Source organism: Brachyistius frenatus, unplaced genomic scaffold (assembly GCF_029030835.1).
Source record: "Brachyistius frenatus isolate BFR_SWC_R1_liver_20210118 unplaced genomic scaffold, ASM2903083v1 Contig_556, whole genome shotgun sequence".
In the NCBI taxonomy this organism is placed as follows: Eukaryota; Metazoa; Chordata; class Actinopteri; family Embiotocidae; genus Brachyistius; species Brachyistius frenatus.
The window spans coordinates 1-15000 of NW_027211155.1; the positions used below are offsets into that span (position 1 = coordinate 1).

Consider the following 15000-nt stretch of genomic DNA (forward strand, 5'->3'; position numbering starts at 1 on the left):
ATAAATAGAACATGTCTTAATGATAAATAGAACATGATAAATAGAACATGTCTGAATGATAAATAGAACATGTCTAAATGCTAAATAGAACACGATAAATAGAACATGATAGATATAGCATGTCTTAATGATAAATAGAACATGATAAATAGAACATGTCTAAATGATAAATAGAACATGATAACTAGAACATAATAAATGTAACACGTCTTAATGATAAATAGAACATGTCTTAATGATAAATAGAACATGATAAATAGAACATGTCTTAATGATAAATAGAACATGATAAATATAACATGTCTAAATGCTAAATAGAACATGATAAATAGAACATGATAGATATAGCATGATAGATATAGCATGTCTTAATGATAAATAGAACATGATGAATAGAACATGATAAATAGAACATGTCTTAATGATAAATAGAACATGATGAATAGAACATGATAAATAGAACGTGTCTTAATGATAAATAGAACATGATAGATATAGCATGTCTTAATGATAAATAGAACATGATAAATAGAACATGTCTTAATGATAAATAGAACATGATAACTAGAACATAATAAATGTAACATGTCTTAATGATAAATAGAACATGTCTTAATGATAAATAGAAAATGATAAATAGAACATGTCTTAATGATAAATATAACATGATAAATATAACATGTATAAATGATAAATAGAACATGATAAATAGAACATGATAGATATAGCATGATAGATATAGCATGTCTTAATGATAAATAGAACATGATAAATAGAACATGTCTAAATGCTAAATAGAACATGATAAATAGAACATGATAGATATAGCATGATAGATATAGCATGTCTTAATGATAAATAGAACATGATAAATAGAACATAATGATAAATAGAACATGTCTTAATGATAAATAGAACATGATAAATAGAACATGATAAATAGAACATGTCTTAATGATAAATAGAACATGATAAATAGAACATGTCTTAATGATAAATAGAACATGATAAATAGAACATGATAGATATAACATGTCTTAATGATAAATAAAACATGATAAATAGAACATGATAGATATAGCATGTCTTAATGATAAATAGAACATGATAAATAGAACATGATAACTAGAACATAATAAATATAACACGTCTTAATGATAAATAGAACATGTCTTAATGATAAATAGAACATGATAAATAGAACATGTCTTAATGATAAATAGAACATGATAAATATAACATGTCTAAATGATAAATAGAACATGATAAATAGAACATGATAGATATAGCATGATAGATATAGCATGTCTTAATGATAAATAGAACATGATGAATAGAACATGATAAATATAACATGTCTTAATGATAAATAGAACATGATAAATAGAACATGTCTTAATGATAAATAGAACATGATAAATAGAACATGTCTTAATGATAAATAGAACATGATAAATAGAACATTTCTTCATGATAAATAGAACATGATAACTAGAACATGATAAGTATAACACGTCTTAATGATAAATAGAACATGTCTTAATGATAAATAGAACATGATAAATAACATGTCTTAATGATAACTAGAACATGATAAATAGAACATGTCTAAATGCTAAATAGAACATGATAAATAGAACATGATAGATATAGCATGATAGATATAGTATGTCTTAATGATAAATAGAACATGATAACTAGAACATAATAAATATAACACGTCTTAATGATAAATAGAACATGTCTTAATGATAAATAGAACATGATAAATAGAACATGTCTTAATGATAAATAGAACATGATAAATAGAACATGTCTAAATGCTAAATAGAACATGATAAATAGAACATGATAGATATAGCATGTTTTAATGATAAATAGAACATGATAAATAGAACATTTCTTAATGATAAATAGAACATGATGAATAGAACATGATAAATAGAACACGTCTTAATGATAAATAGAACATGATAAATAGAACATGTCTTAATGATAAATAGAACATGATAAATAGAACATGTCTTAATGATAAATAGAACATGATAAATAGAACATGTCTTAATGATAAATAGAACATGATAAATAGAACATGTCTAAATGCTAAATAGAACATGATAAATAGAACATGATAGATATAGCATGTTTTAATGATAAATAGAACATGATGAATAGAACATGATAAATAGAACATTTCTTAATGATAAATAGAACATGAAATAGAACATGATAAATAGAATGATATGTCTTAATGATAAATAGAACATGATAAATAGCATGTCATGATAAATAGATAAATAGAACATGATAAATTAATGATAAATAGAACATGATAGAACATGATAGAACATGATAAATATAACATGTCTTAATGATAAATAGAACATGTCTTAATGATAAATAGAACAGAACATGATAAATAGAACATGTCTTAATGATAAATAGAACATGATAAATAGAACATGTCTAAATGATAAATAGAACATGATAAATATAAACATGATATGATAAATATGATAACATGTCTTAATGATAAATAGAACATGATAAATAGAACATGTCTTAATGATAAATAGAACATGATAAATAGAACATGATAAATAGAACATGATAAATAGAACATGAAATAGAACATGATAAATAGAACATGTCTAAATGATAAATAGAACATGATAAATAGAACATGATACATGTCTTAATGATAAATAATGATAGAACATGATAAATATAACATGTCTTAATGATAAAATAGAACATGATAAATATAATGATAAATAATGATAAATAGAACATGATAAATAGAACATGTAGAACTGTCTTAATGATAAATAGAACATGATAAATAGAACATGATAAATGATAAATAGAACATGATAAATGTCTTAATGATAAATATAACATGTCTTAATGATAAATATAAGATCTCTTAATGATAGATATAACATGGTAAATATAACATGTCTTAATGATAAATATAACATGATAAATATAACATGATAAATATAACATGATAAATATAACATGATAAATATAATGATAAATAGAACATGATAAATATAACATGTCTTAATATAAATAGAACATGATAAATAGAACATGATAAATAGAACATGTCTTAATGATAAATAGATAGATAACATATAAATAGAACATGTCTAAATGATAAATAGAACATGATGATAAATAGAACATGATAAATAGAACATTAATGATAAATAGAACATGATAAATAGAACATGATAATATAGAATATGATAAATAGAACATGTCTAAATGATAAATAGAACATGATAAATAGAACATGTCTTAATGATAAATAGAACATGATAAATAGAACATGATAAATATAAATAGAAATGATAAATAGAACATGATAAATGATAAATAGAACATGATAAATATAACATATAAATTAATGATAAATAGAACATGATAAATAGAACATGTCTTAATGATAAATAGAACATGATAAATAGAACATGTCTTAAATGATAAATAGAACATGATAAATATAACATGTCTTAATGATAAATAGAACATGTCTTAAATATAGAACATGATAAATAGAACATGTCTTAATGATAAATAGAACATGATAAATAGAACATGTCTAAATGATAAATAGAACATGATAAATAGAACATGACTCCCCCGGGGAGCGCTTCCTCACTGAGGACACCACCTACACCATCCCCCTGTCCTTCATCTCCATCCACCCGGGCCGGTACCAGCAGTGGTTAGTAATGGACTTTGACATAAGACCGGTTCTCCTGAAGAAACTCCAGGTCAGAGTGGGCCAGCTGTCATGTGACGACCCGTCAGAGCCAACTGTGAACCACGGAACCACCTTTCAGCCCGCAGAGCGCTGGCACCGAGGGAACCGGGTCATCATCCCGTGTTCGTCCAGGACGGAGGAGGAGGAGCAGCTGCTGAACAACTACAAACCTCCACAGATCAACTTCCTGTTTACATCCTCCAGTAGCGACCACAAACCTCTGAACAAGGACAACTACCGGGAACGGATGCACCGGTTCCTTTATGACGAGGAGCAGGCAGAGGACCGGCTGGTGTCAAGGTAACGGAACCAAGGTGGTGGGAAGGTTCACAGAGTTCCTGAACGCAGCACGATGATCAATCAGAGCAGGATCAACAAGCTTCATGAGGAAGTTATGTGCTTCCTCCTGCTGTGTGTGCATCACCGTGCTGCGTTCAGGAACATTCTCTGATGTTGTTCTGCTGTGTGTACATCACTGTGCTGTGTTCAGGAACACTCTCTGATGTTGTTCTGCTGTGTGTGCATCAGCGTGCTGTGTTCAGGAACACTGTGATGTTGTTCTGCTGTGTGTGCATCAGCGTGCTGTGTTCAGGAACACTTTCTGATGTTGTTCTACTGTGTTTTGAATCTCTACAAACTTCTGTCTCTGCTGGTTTTCTTTCAGACTAAATGTTTGTGGAGAAGTTTCTACACGGGACATTCTGTCCAGTCCTCAGTCTGGGATGGACGTGTCTCCTCGGGGACATCTCTTCTGTGTCGTCCCGACTCGTTGTCCTCTGACAGTGGACAGTCCTGAGGGACAGGTTTTGAAGCGGAGCGTCCACTGTGGCCTGATCGCTCCTTCCCCGTCCAGCGGTCTGAAGGTGTATGAAGCCAGCATGCTGAGAACCACCGAGAACCAGATGTTCCTGCTGCTGTCCAAACAGTGCTGCTCTGACCTGTCACTCAGAGCCGACGGGTTGTACCGGATGGAGGTCCAGTTCCAGCTGGACCGCCACAGCTTCTGCACCCTGCACAAGGCCGTGGACCTGCTGCCTGACACACGTAGAGTTCTACCGGACCTGCACAACTGTGCGGTTCCCATCAGTGATGTTCTCTATGAGAAGCTGAACACCAAGCAGCAGTCGGCAGTCCACTTCATCACTGGGAGGTCCGGCGCCCAACAGTTTGTGGCTCCGCTCCTCATCTACGGCCCGTTTGGAACCGGGAAGACGTTGACGTTGGCTACAGCAGCCAGAGAGCTGATTAGGCAGCCGCACAACAAGGTTCTGATCTGCACGCACACCAACAGGTAAATATTCACTCATTCATCGTCAGTCTGAACCAACAGGTAAACATTCACTCGTTCATTCTCAGTCTGTTTCATGAACGAGGTGTTCCCTGTCAGTTCTGCAGATCTGTACGTCAGAGATCACTTTCATCCCTTCATCAGCGGTGACAACGATTCACTGAAGCCTCTTCGGATCAAAGCCAACAAACACGGAACCGCCGTTTCTGCCACAGACAAGGTCACTCTCAAATACTGTTTCCGGTCTGAAGATGGAACATCTTTTCTCCCACCGACCAAAGTTGCGTTGGATCGCCACAACGTCGTCATAACGACCACAATGATGGCCCGACACGTTCAAGAGCTGCAGCTGGCCGAAGGATTCTTCAGCCACATCCTCATCGACGAAGCCTCCCAGATGCTCGAGTGTGAAGCTCTGATGGCGCTTGGTCTCGGCGGTCCAAACACCCGGCTGGTTCTGGCTGGAGATCACATGCAGATGGGTCCAAAGCTTTTCTCCGTGGAGGACGACCAGCGCTCACATCACACTCTCCTCACCCGCCTGTTCCACTTATACCAGGGCCAGCGGTGTGAAGCAGCCCTCAGCAGCCGCATCATCTTCAGTGAAAACTACCGCTCCACCGCCGAGATCGTACACTTTGTCTCCACCAACTTCTACGTTGGGAAGAACGATGTCATCAAAGCTTCGGGAAATATTCCAGCTCCTGCAGACGGCCACGCCCTCAAGTTTACCCACGTCAGAGGAGAGTGTCTCCTGGACAAGGCGTCCATGTCCTGGTACAACAGACAGGAAGTGGACGCAGTGATCGAAGCAGTGAAAGACGTCCTTGAACGATGGCCGCCAACGTGGGGACTGAAGGACCAGACATCAGTGTGTGTTCTGTCGGAGGGGGTTCAGGTAAACCTCTAGCTTACCTCTAACTAACCTCTAACAACTAATCCCTAACTAACCTCTAACCTCTAATGAACCTGTAACTTCTAACCGCTAACAAACCTTTAACCTCTAACTAACCTCTAACAGACCTCTAACTTACCTCTAACCTCCAATGAACCTCTAACCTCTAATAAACCACTAACCTCTAACCTATAACTAACCTCTAACAACTAACCTCTAACTAATCACTAACAAACCTCTAACAAACCTCTAACGTACATCTAATGACTAACCTCTAACTAACCTTTAAGGTCTAACCTCTAATGAACCTCTAACTAATCTCTAACCTCTAACGAACCTCTAACCTCTAATGAACATCTAACATCTAACATCTAACTAACCTCCAACTAACCTCTAACCTCCAACTAACCTCCAACTAACCTCTAACCTCCAACAAACCTCTAACCGCTAACTAACCGCTAACCTCTAACTAACCTGTAATGACTACTAACCAACTTCAAACTAACCTCTAACAACTAACCTCTAATGACTAACTTCTAACCAACCTCTAACTAACCGCTAACCAACCTCAAACTAAGCTCTAACTAACCTCTAACAACTAACCTCTAACCAAACTCTAACCAACCTCGAACTAAACTCTAACTAACCTCTAACAACTAACCTCTAACCAACCTCAAACTAAACTTTTTAATAACAGGATTCTGATTCATGTTTCAGGTGCGACGGATCCGAGCAGCTCTCTCTAAGAAAAGCTTCAGCCGAGTCCACGTGGAGAACCTGGCCAACGTTCAGGGTAATTTTCTTATTGAGACCTGCTGCAGGATTATTATTATTATTATATTATTATTATGTCAGACATAAAGTGAAGCTGACCTGAACAACTGTCTTACTGTTCAAATGTTGTAATGCTACGAGGGAGAGAGTGTCCCTGAACGCAGCACGGTGCTGCACACGGAGCAGGACGATCAATCACCTTCATCAGAATGTGTTAAGCGTTCCTAATGTTCTGGTTCCGGCGGTTCCGTTAACGTGTGGATCTGCCGGTCTTGATCAGTAACTCTACTTCCTGCAGGATCCGTTCCGTCTCAGACCTTTTTATCTGCCATTTGATTTCCTTTTATAGACGCTTCTATAATTTTATATCCGAAAATTCTCCTCGTCTGTCACCAGGAAAACAGTTCCGAGCGGTCGTCATGACGGCCGTGCAGACCCGCGACAGCCTGAACCCGTCCCACCTGGCCGGCTTGGAGCTCTTCAACGACGCCCGCGTGTTGAACACGGCGATGACCCGGGCTCAGTCCCAGGTTCTGGTGGTGGGAGACGCTGCTGCTCTCTGCTGCTTTGGGAAGTGTTCAGGAATCTGGAAGAGCTTCATTGACCACTGCATCAGCAGCGGCAGCGCCGCGCCGCAACACTTCACCAAACAGTTCTTCGAGAGAGATGTTCTGGAAACGACCCGGTTTCAGAGGCCGGAGCGTGTTAAGGAGACACTCACGGCCAGCGACGCCATCCTTCAGGAGCTCGAAGATGAATATGAACAGCTGAAAGAGAAATACAGTTGTGATGAAGAGGAGTCTGAAGACCAGAATCAGAACCGGTCCAGAGCATCCCACGCTGACGGGGGCGTTTCAGAGCTGCTTAGAAAACAACCGCACAACTTCCAGCAGGGGACGATGTTCAGAGAGTCGCACAAGAGAGGTTACGTGGTTCCCTTCCACGACCCCAGCAGACACATTGCAATCAAGGGGAGGGAGAACCTGGGGAAGGCCTTCACCGGAGACCAGGTGGTCCTCCAGACAGCCCGGGTGGTCAACATCACCAGGAAAGAAGAGTCGGCCCGGGTTCTGGTGTGTCAGCTGGAGGACGAAGATCATAGCAAGCCGAGGAGGCCGAACTGTAACAGTAAATTCATCAAAAGGACGATGATACCGCTGACAAGAACTGAGCCCAAAATACGCATCCTGATCCACAAGCGGAGGCGCCACTTCCTGCCCATATGGAGGCAGGTGGAGGGACGGTGGGAGTTTGAAGGTGAGGAGCGCCTCAAGGAGAACCTGAGGCTGAACTACGTGTTCATGGTGCAGGTGATCTCCTGGAAGGAGACCTGTTTCTACCCGCTGGGCTACGTGCTGCGTGTCCTCCCGGTCGCAGCGAGTCTGATGAGCGGACTCCAGATCCTGAACGAAGAGTTCAAAGTTACACACAACACACGCAGATCAGACAAAGCCGCATCCTTAACCGATGAAGACGAAGACGAAGCGCTCAGACTGGACCTGCGTGACGTCATCACGTTCACTGTGGATCCAAACGGAGCAGAAGACCTGGATGACGCCATCAGCGTCCGGGAGGACGGAAACCGCTACGAGCTCGGAGTCCATATCGCCGACGTGGCTAGTTTTGTGAGTCCAGACGGGGAATTAGATCGTAAGGCCAAACAACGTGGGTCCTCGTTCTACCCTGGGAGACACAGGCCGGTCCACATGTTCCCCCAGGACCTGAGCACGGGACACTTCAGTCTGCGGGCGGGAGCCGAGCGCAGGGTGGTGTCTCTGATGTTCACCGTGGACAAGGACACACAGCGGGTGGTCGAAGCGCCAACCTTCCAGCTGTCTCTCATCACCTCCGACTGGCAGCTGACGTATGAGGAGGCAGAAGTCTTCATCTCCGACAGGTACCAGCAGGGACGCAGGTTCGAGTCGGTGCCAGACTGCGTCACCGCCGCTTACTGTTTTGCTAAAGCTCAGCGGAAGGCCCGGCTGGTGGACTGGGCGTACGCTCAGCCAGACGACGACAGGGTGGCGGGGAAACGTAAAGCTCACCTGATGATCGAAGAGCTGAGCATCTTATTTAACAAACATGCATCTGAGACTCTGATCGACTCCCCAAAGACCCGTTACCACACGCCGCTGCGCTGTCAGGCCCCACCTGAGAGGCTGCAGGAGTTCCAGGAGAATTGCGGGGACCTCATCCCTCTCTCGTTTTATCTGCGCCACAGATTTCACCACGACAACCAAAGCCCGAGCTGTGAAACCTTCCGCGTCCTCACCGAAGTGTGGCGAGACATCCAGTCCGCTGCCAGAGCGGGAGACACGGACAAAATGGTGGACCTCGTTGCTGCAGACGACCTCCACCCTCTGCTGCAGCCTGTCATGGAGCAGTTCAGACGCTGCTACAGTAAAGCTTACGTCACCCGTTCCAAGTCTGGCCACAAAGCAGAAGTGGGTCACTACTCTCTGAACCTGCCGTCCTACACGTACGCCTCTTCCCCCATCCGGCGCTACATGGACATCATCCTGCAGAGACTCCTCCACGCCGTCATCCGGGACGGGAGCGTCCACTACTCTCGGACAGACATCTCCACGCTGTGCAGTCAGTTTGAACAAACCTTCAAGAGAACCAGGGAGTACGAGCAGAAGGCCGAGCAGATGTCCTACGCAGTGAGCGTGAAGAAACAGAGCGCTTCCAAGCTGGCCTTCGTTGTTGGCGTGGAGCCCGAAGGAGATGGGTTCTCTGTGTCCTTCCCTTTCAACAAGAACATATTCCCTGTGAGTCTGTCCGTCATGTACAAAGACTTACAGCTCGAGGACCAGCCAGTTTATGATAAAGAGCATCGCAGCATCTGTCTGAGGTGGAGGAGGAGAATTTACGCAGCAGACGCCATGCAGATCCACCAGCAGCTGAAGCTGATGTCCAACCGGGGTCCCTTCTCCGAGATCCCTCTGACCACGTGGAGGGCGATTGTCGAGGCCATCGACGGAGACAAGCTGGACAATGCAAAGTCTCTCATCCTGGAGGCCAAACCGAAGCAGCTGGAGAGACCGACCGCTGCTCCGGAGTCGCCCGCGGTTCCTGTCGGTCCGACCGAGTCCTCTGAGGAGCAGAGCAAGCACTGGGTGGACATCCAGCACCCTCTGCAGCCCGGGGACACCCTCCACATGCAGATGACCTCGGAGGTGAGGAGAGGGTACCACGTGCCCGCCGTGCAGCTGCTGCACATCAAACCAAAGTTTGAGATCTGCGTGGAGCACGTCCACAGCCCCATCACCTGCTTCTCCACGTCTGCAGACGACCCAACCAGGATCCAGTACAGCGACACGCAGGAGTACATTCGCATCTGGAAACCGCTGTGTGACATGGAGTCAGCCGCCACCGCAGTGGACGAGAGCGACGGCATCATCATTGAGAACCTGGTGGTGGCGTTCAGTCAGGTGCAGGAAGGAATGCTGACAGGAAGCTTCTTCCTCCCGGTGGAGTGGACCGAGCGATGGGCCATCGAATGTGACCTGGCAAAGTGTTTCCTGTGTATCCGGAGACGAGGTCTGAAGCTGAGTCCGACCCTGGAACATTCGACCGCGGTGGACCCGCCTATGTTCACCTGGGTGGCCCATTGCGTCACCACCACGGCACAACCACGTGACCAGAACGGACATCAAGTGAACTTCTTTGTAAGGCACCTGGCAATGGAGACGATTCCTGAGTGCGTGTTTCAGAGGAACACTCGTTTCACGGTGGAAATCATCCCTAAGCTGCTGCCCAACATGTAAGTTCAAAGGTCGTAAGTTCAAAGGTCGTTTATGTGATCTCTTAAGCTCACATCCTCCTGCACTGACAGACACTTTACAGACAGATTCAGTTGCTGACACTTTCTTTCACTCATTTATTTCGTAGCCGGAAGGAGAGCGCGGTGGTCAACATCACATCCGCCTGTGAACTGGTCCAGAGCGTCGCGCTGGGCCAAAGGATTCCCAGAGAGGGTACGTTCACCAGCAACACTCATCCACCAGCAACACTCATCCACCAGCAAATATTCTCCGAGACTGAACACAGACCTACCAACAGATGCTCATTTGTCTTCTTGTGCTTGCAGTACAAGCAGAGTGGCGTGGTGTGAGGGGGGAGCTGGACGGACTCCCGAACCTCAACCCAAGTCAGCACCGTGCTGTGGATAAAGCTCTCCATAGCACCTTCACACTGATCCAGGGCCCGCCTGGTAGGACCAGAACCTCAGCTGCATCTCGATGCTGCAGATTCTCTGCAGAGACTTTAATCCTGTTTCTCCGTTTCTCTCTCAGGAACCGGAAAGACTGTTGTGGGCGTTCACATCGTGTTCCGCTTCTTTCAGCAGAACTCTCAGAACTTAAGGAAGGTTTCCGACCCAAAGGACAAGAACAAGCAACAGGTGATTCTGTACTGCGGCCCGTCCAACAAGTCTGTGGATGTTGTAGCAGGTGAGTGACTGTTTGTGTCTGCTGACCTCTGACCCCTCTGTGTGGTACTCATGTTGTTCTCTGTGTGTCTGTTGTAACACAGAGTACCTGATGAGGTTTAAGGACCGCCTCCGGCCCCTCCGGGTCTACAGCCAGCAGGTGGAGATGCTGGACTACCCATTTCCAGACCCTACGCTACAGTTCTCCCAGAGGACGCTTCGCCAGGACCGTTCCAAACAGGAGCTCAGGTACCGAGTTCGCCCTCCGAGACTCTGAAACATCTCCTTCATGATGAACTAACGCTGTCGTATTTCACATTCAGGAGCATCACTCTGCATCACCGCATGCGACAGGACCACAACATCTTCTCGGAACCAATCAAAGCTTTTGACGAACGCATCAAACTGGCCCAAGAGAAGAAAGGACCACAGCTGATGGCTTCGGAGGTCAAAATGTAAGTTCACATGAACTACATGTCTCTTTCAGTTTTTAAAATGAAAATGTTCAAAAGATCTGTTTGTCAGTAAAAAAAAAAAAAAGGAAGATTCCAGCTTGGTGTTCCTGCTTTCACCTCTTTAAACAGGATTTTTAATATTAACATAATATGTATATATATTTTTGATAAATGTTGGAAAGTGTTTATCAAACTATTTAAGCAGCATCAGACTGTAGTTAGTCAAACTTCACATGTTGTCATTCTGATTATTCTCTGGATTTATCTGCAGGCTGGACGGATGTTTGAAGAACTTTATTCTAACTACATGCATTGTTTCTCCTCTCAGATACAAGAAACTTCTGAGAGATGCTCGGGAGTTTGAGCTTCGGCAGCATGACATCATTCTGTGCACATGTACTCAGGCTTCCACTCCGAGTCTCACCAAGACCGTCAGCGCTCGTCAGATCCTCATTGATGAATGTGCGATGGCCACTGAACCTCAGGCCATGATCCCACTGGTCTGCAACAAACCTGAGAAGGTATGCTCTTCTTCAAGTCAGCTCCCGGTGCAGCTTATTTACCAACAACACCATATTATTGACTAACAACACCACCTTATTTACGAACAACAACAGTCTATTTACTAACATCAGTCTATTTATTAACACAACATCGGTGATGTTTGGAGCACCTTGCTCTTCATCAGTGTTGTTAATAAATGAGTTGCATCGGGAGCTTTAAGTGTGAATAATTTACTTGTGTGGAGGGCAACTGTAGAACCATGAATTCAGAGATCAGAGCCTGAACCTCCAGACCAGTCGGTCAGGTTCCTCCTGGTTAAAGTCTGGATGATGTCGGCCAGCTCCTTCTTCACTCATTACCAACTGACAACACGCTGCAGCACAGAGGCTTTAAAGGAGGAGAGATGATCTGATTGGCTGATTGAAGTCAGCTGTGACACACCTTCTAACTGGACTCTAAGGTTTTAAGGGTTCTCAGTTCTTCACTTGACGTTGGTCTCAGTAACTTTGGGGATCTTAAAGGATCCTTCAGTGAGATAAAAGCCTTCATGAAGACGACCACCAGAGTTTGGAGCTCTGCATCGCTGCCTTGTGAAGCTCATTTATTGATCATCTCTTGATCGTCTCTTATGATTTATTAATCTCTTTAATATGTCTTTCAGATCGTTTTGATTGGCGACCACAAACAGCTGCGACCCATCGTGAGGAACGAGCGTGTGAAGAAGCTTGGGATGGCCAAGTCCCTGTTTGAGCGCTACTACACCATGCACGAGAGCCGCGCCGTGATGCTGGAGACGCAGTACAGGATGGTGAGAACACGCGTGTGCTGCTGTGTCATATGTACAATAAGAAGTACGTGTCAGGTTTCCATGGAAACTGAAATGCTCAGAAAGTTTAGACTCATTTCAAAACACAAAATATTCTTAAAAAAAACTTTTCAGATCAGAGGTATTGATCAGCTGTTAGAAACAGGGCCATGGAGGAGTTCTCAGGTGTGGATAGACTCCATGGTGCTGTCAGTCAAACACTGAGAGCCAGTCGGGGACGTTCCTCACTCCGTCTGCATCTCACTGAGATGATGTCATCGTTAACATTATGATATAAAAATGATAAGAAGAATGTTCAAGGGGTCTTCTGATCTGTATCGACCTACCACGTGTTTATTTACATTTTATTAATCATGTCCTTCACAGCATGAGGACATCTGTGAGTTCCCATCGAACGAATTTTACGATGGAAAGCTGGAGACTGGTGTCCAGCAGCCTGCCAGCGTCCTGCGTGTGGACGGAAGGACGGTGTCCATCGTCTTTGGGAACGTCAAAGGAAAAACCGTCAGTCTGGTTGTCAGCACCAACAAGGGCAACGAGAACTCAAAGGCCAACCAGGAGGAGAGAGACAGAGTGGTAACGGACCAACACTCAGTATCACATTAAAAAACACAGATAGTACTAACCCTCAGTATTACCTTAATATGCACAGATAGTACTAACACACAGTATCACATTAATATGCACAGACAGTACTAACCCTCAGTATCACATTAAAAAACACAGATAGTACTAACCCTCAGTATCACATTAAAAAACACAGATAGTACTAACCCTCAGTATCACATTAATATGCACAGATAGTACTAACCCTCAGTATCACATTAATATGCACAGGTAGTACTAACCCTCAGTATCACATTAATATGCACAGATAGTACTAACCCTCAGTATCACATTAAAAAACACAGATAGTACTAACCCTCAGTATCACATTAAAAAACACAGATAGTACTAACCCTCAGTATCACATTAATATGCACAGATAGTACTAACCCACAGTATCACATTAATATGCACAGATAGTACTAACCCTCAGTATCACATTAATATGCACAGATAGTACTAACCCTCAGTATCACATTAAAAAGCACAGATAGTACTAACCCTCAGTATCACATTAATATACACAGATAGTACTAACCCTCAGTATTACCTTAATATGCACAGATAGTACTAACACACAGTATCACATTAATATGCACAGATAGTACTAACCCTCAGTATCACATTAAAAAACACAGATAGTACTAACCCTCAGTATCACATTAAAAAACACAGATAGTACTAACCCTCAGTATCACATTAATATACACAGATAGTACTAACCCTCAGTATTACCTTAATATGCACAGATAGTACTAACACACAGTATCACATTAATATGCACAGATAGTACTAACCCTCAGTATCACATTAAAAAACACAGATAGTACTAACCCTCAGTATCACATTAAAAAACACACCCTCAGTATCACATTAATATGCACAGATAGAACTAACCCTCAGTATCACATTAATATGCACAGATAGTACTAACCCTCAGTATCACATTAAAAAACACAGATAGTACTAACCCTCAGTATCACATTAAAAAACACAGATAGTACTAACCCTCAGTATCACATTAATATGCACAGATAGTACTAACCCACAGTATCACATTAATATGCACAGATAGTACTAACCCTCAGTATCACATTAATATGCACAGATAGTACTAACCCTCAGTATCACATTAAAAAGCACAGATAGTACTAACCCTCAGTATCACATTAATATACACAGATAGTACTAACCCACAGTATCACATTAATATGCACAGATAGTACTAACCCTCAGTATCACATTAATATGCACAGATAGTACTAACCCTCAGTATCACATTAAAAAACACAGATAGTACTAACCCTCAGTATCACATTAATATACACAGATAGTACTAACCCTCAGTATCACATTAATATGCACAGATAGTACTAACCTACAGTATCACATTAATATGCACAGATAGTACTAACCCTCAGTATCACATTAATATGCACAGATAG

The 15000-nt window shown here is 42.4% G+C and overlaps 1 protein-coding gene across 1 annotated transcript in view; it reads left to right on the forward strand.

Annotated features, from left to right (window-relative positions):
• Positions 1 to 3639: 3639 nt before the first annotated feature.
• helz2b (helicase with zinc finger 2b) overlaps positions 3640 to 15000 on the forward strand; it is a gene marked incomplete at its 5' end in the record, with an annotated part of 12110 nt that continues 749 nt past the window's right edge. The window contains 13 exons of the mRNA XM_069688294.1: positions 3640 to 4075; positions 4440 to 5066; positions 5163 to 5961; positions 6676 to 6751; positions 7129 to 10498; positions 10627 to 10712; positions 10826 to 10948; positions 11031 to 11186; positions 11269 to 11413; positions 11488 to 11619; positions 11948 to 12140; positions 12785 to 12931; positions 13316 to 13525. Of these exons, the coding sequence (XP_069544395.1) occupies positions 3640 to 4075; positions 4440 to 5066; positions 5163 to 5961; positions 6676 to 6751; positions 7129 to 10498; positions 10627 to 10712; positions 10826 to 10948; positions 11031 to 11186; positions 11269 to 11413; positions 11488 to 11619; positions 11948 to 12140; positions 12785 to 12931; positions 13316 to 13525 (6500 nt within the window). The remainder of the gene's footprint in view (positions 4076 to 4439; positions 5067 to 5162; positions 5962 to 6675; positions 6752 to 7128; positions 10499 to 10626; positions 10713 to 10825; positions 10949 to 11030; positions 11187 to 11268; positions 11414 to 11487; positions 11620 to 11947; positions 12141 to 12784; positions 12932 to 13315; positions 13526 to 15000) is intronic.